This window comes from Anarrhichthys ocellatus, unplaced genomic scaffold (assembly GCF_004355925.1).
Source record: "Anarrhichthys ocellatus isolate YVR2014 unplaced genomic scaffold, GSC_Weel_1.0 scaffold585, whole genome shotgun sequence".
Lineage (NCBI taxonomy): Eukaryota > Metazoa > Chordata > Actinopteri > Perciformes > Anarhichadidae > Anarrhichthys > Anarrhichthys ocellatus.
In genome coordinates this window covers 24360-26537 of record NW_022280559.1, presented here as the reverse complement: position 1 = coordinate 26537, position 2178 = coordinate 24360, and the positions used below count along the sequence as shown (strand labels likewise).

Here is a 2178-nt window from a genome sequence, read left to right as displayed (position 1 = left end):
GTACTAATACCACAGTGTATAAGTACCCTGGTCCAGTAGAAGTACTACTACAGTGTATAAGTACCTTGGTCCAGTAGAAGTACTACTACAGTGTATAAGTACTCACAGGCAGCATGGCGTTGAACAGGTGCGTGATGAAGGAGGCTCCGTGATGAACAGCCTCCTCCGCCTGAGACAGGTTGGCCACAGAGTGACCTGAAGAGGAAACATCCCATCAGTAACAGGTGTGTACACACAGAAATACTACCCACAGAGTACCCCGACGCTCACCTAGAGACACGGTGATGCCCCTCCGGCAGAGCTCCCTCACCACCGATTGGCTGCCGGCCAGCTCCGGAGCCAGCGTCACCATGGCTACGCTGTCCAGGCTGCCATAGGCGTCCATCAGGTCCTCCATCCCTCCGGAGTGGAAGGTCCTCAGAAAGCTCTCCGGGTGAGCTCCTTTCTTCTCCACGCTGATGAACGGGCCCTCCAGATGGAAGCCTAATATACACACACACACACACACACACACACACACACACACACACACATATATAAATATACAGATAATAAAGCAGCCTCGAGAACACCACTTGAGGATTCATCCGCCGCTGAAAATAGTGCCCTTAAAACTTTATTTATTTATTTTGCAAAATTGAAACAATAAAATACAAATAAAGAAAGATAACAGAGATAAATAATATCACAGAGCAGGAAGAGGCAACTGGGCTTATGTGAAGCCTCCACCGATAGAATATAAACATTTTATAATATTACAGAGAACATACAAAGAATATAAGATATGACTACGTAACATGTTATATGACAAGATGTTCTCACAGGATATGAAATAAAATGCTGTTTGTTTGATAGAAACTACAGAGATCAGCATCTCACCCAGAACTCCAGCTCCTCCCCGTCCTCCATCGTGAACTTTGACCTGAGGCAGAACCTAAAACACGTTTCCATTATGAAGATTATCTCGTCATTAAAATAAAAGGACAGATCTGAATGAGCAAATAATAAAGTGAGACAAAACCAAGAACATAGACTTTAAAAAGTGAATCAACAGCAGCCGTCTGAGACACTTGAGAACATTTAAAGCTGTTCGTTTATTAAATCAGACCTGTCAATCACGTCTCTGTCATTCTGTGTCTAATCAACTGACTGTATTTAAATGTCTATATTTTACATATTATTAGTATTAAAGAAAAGAAAAGATAGAATTAGATAAAATAAGCCTCTTTTGGTGAAAGCAGCACAAGATACAGAAAAATAAAGTAATAATTAAATAATAAGGTGGTGAATACAACACTACAATAAGAATAAAATGTAATGTAAATAGTAAACTACACAGAGAATATAGAGACAACTACAAAGTAAAATGGCAGTGAGATGGTTAAAGTGACAGTACATACATATATATATATATATATATGTATATATATATATATATATACATATATATACATACAATAGCAGCAGAGTCAGCAGGTGGATTTGTATTTATATGCATGTTGTGTTGGTTAAATAACTCTTATAGGAGTATTTCATGTACATGTAACTCTAAACATTTTGATTATTGCTTAGAAATAATATTTCTGATAATATTCAAACTGTCCAAGAGGACAAACCTTTATACAAATAATAAAAGTCATTAGAACGTTCAGACAATAATCTGAATAAAGATGTGAAATGAAACAGTGATGTAGAATAATTAGAAGTAGTTTGTGAGATTTAAAATGTCCTCAAGGTTCTCATTTGGAGGATGTGCTGTGTTGTGTTTGACGACTCAGGAGGAGTCAAGTTAAAACCAGTTACCTTGTGATAGACTGCTGGAGGAGACGTGACCAGCGTGGGGCAGAAGGACGTCACTCCGTGCTGAAGGATCTTCTTGGACACGAAGGAAAGTCCACTGCTGACGTCCTCTGAGGCCTGAGAGAAGTCAATACCGTATCCTCCTGAGGACAAGAGGACAGACAGCTGAGGACATGTCCTACAGGATCAAAGTGTCCTCTGAGGAGAACAGGACAGACAGTTGAGGACATGTCCTACAGGATCAAAGTGTCCTCTGAGGAGAACAGGAGAGACAGTTGAGGACATGTCCTACAGGATCAAAGTGTCCTCTGAGGAGAACAGGAGAGACAGTTGAGGACATGTCCTACAGGATCAAAGTGTCCTCTGAGGAGAACAGGA

General features: G+C 40.3%; 1 protein-coding gene across 1 annotated transcript in view; it reads right to left on the bottom strand.

Moving 5' to 3' along the window:
- Positions 1 to 15: 15 nt before the first annotated feature.
- The window catches only part of LOC116376765 (N-acetylglucosamine-6-phosphate deacetylase-like), a 22942-nt gene continuing 20779 nt past the window's right edge, over positions 16 to 2178 (bottom strand). The window contains exons 2-5 of the mRNA XM_031838235.1: positions 1804 to 1978; positions 880 to 934; positions 271 to 483; positions 16 to 195 (exon numbers count right to left, since the gene is read on the bottom strand). Coding sequence (XP_031694095.1) covers positions 86 to 195; positions 271 to 483; positions 880 to 934; positions 1804 to 1978 — 553 coding nt within the window. The 3' untranslated portion in view covers positions 16 to 85. The remainder of the gene's footprint in view (positions 196 to 270; positions 484 to 879; positions 935 to 1803; positions 1979 to 2178) is intronic.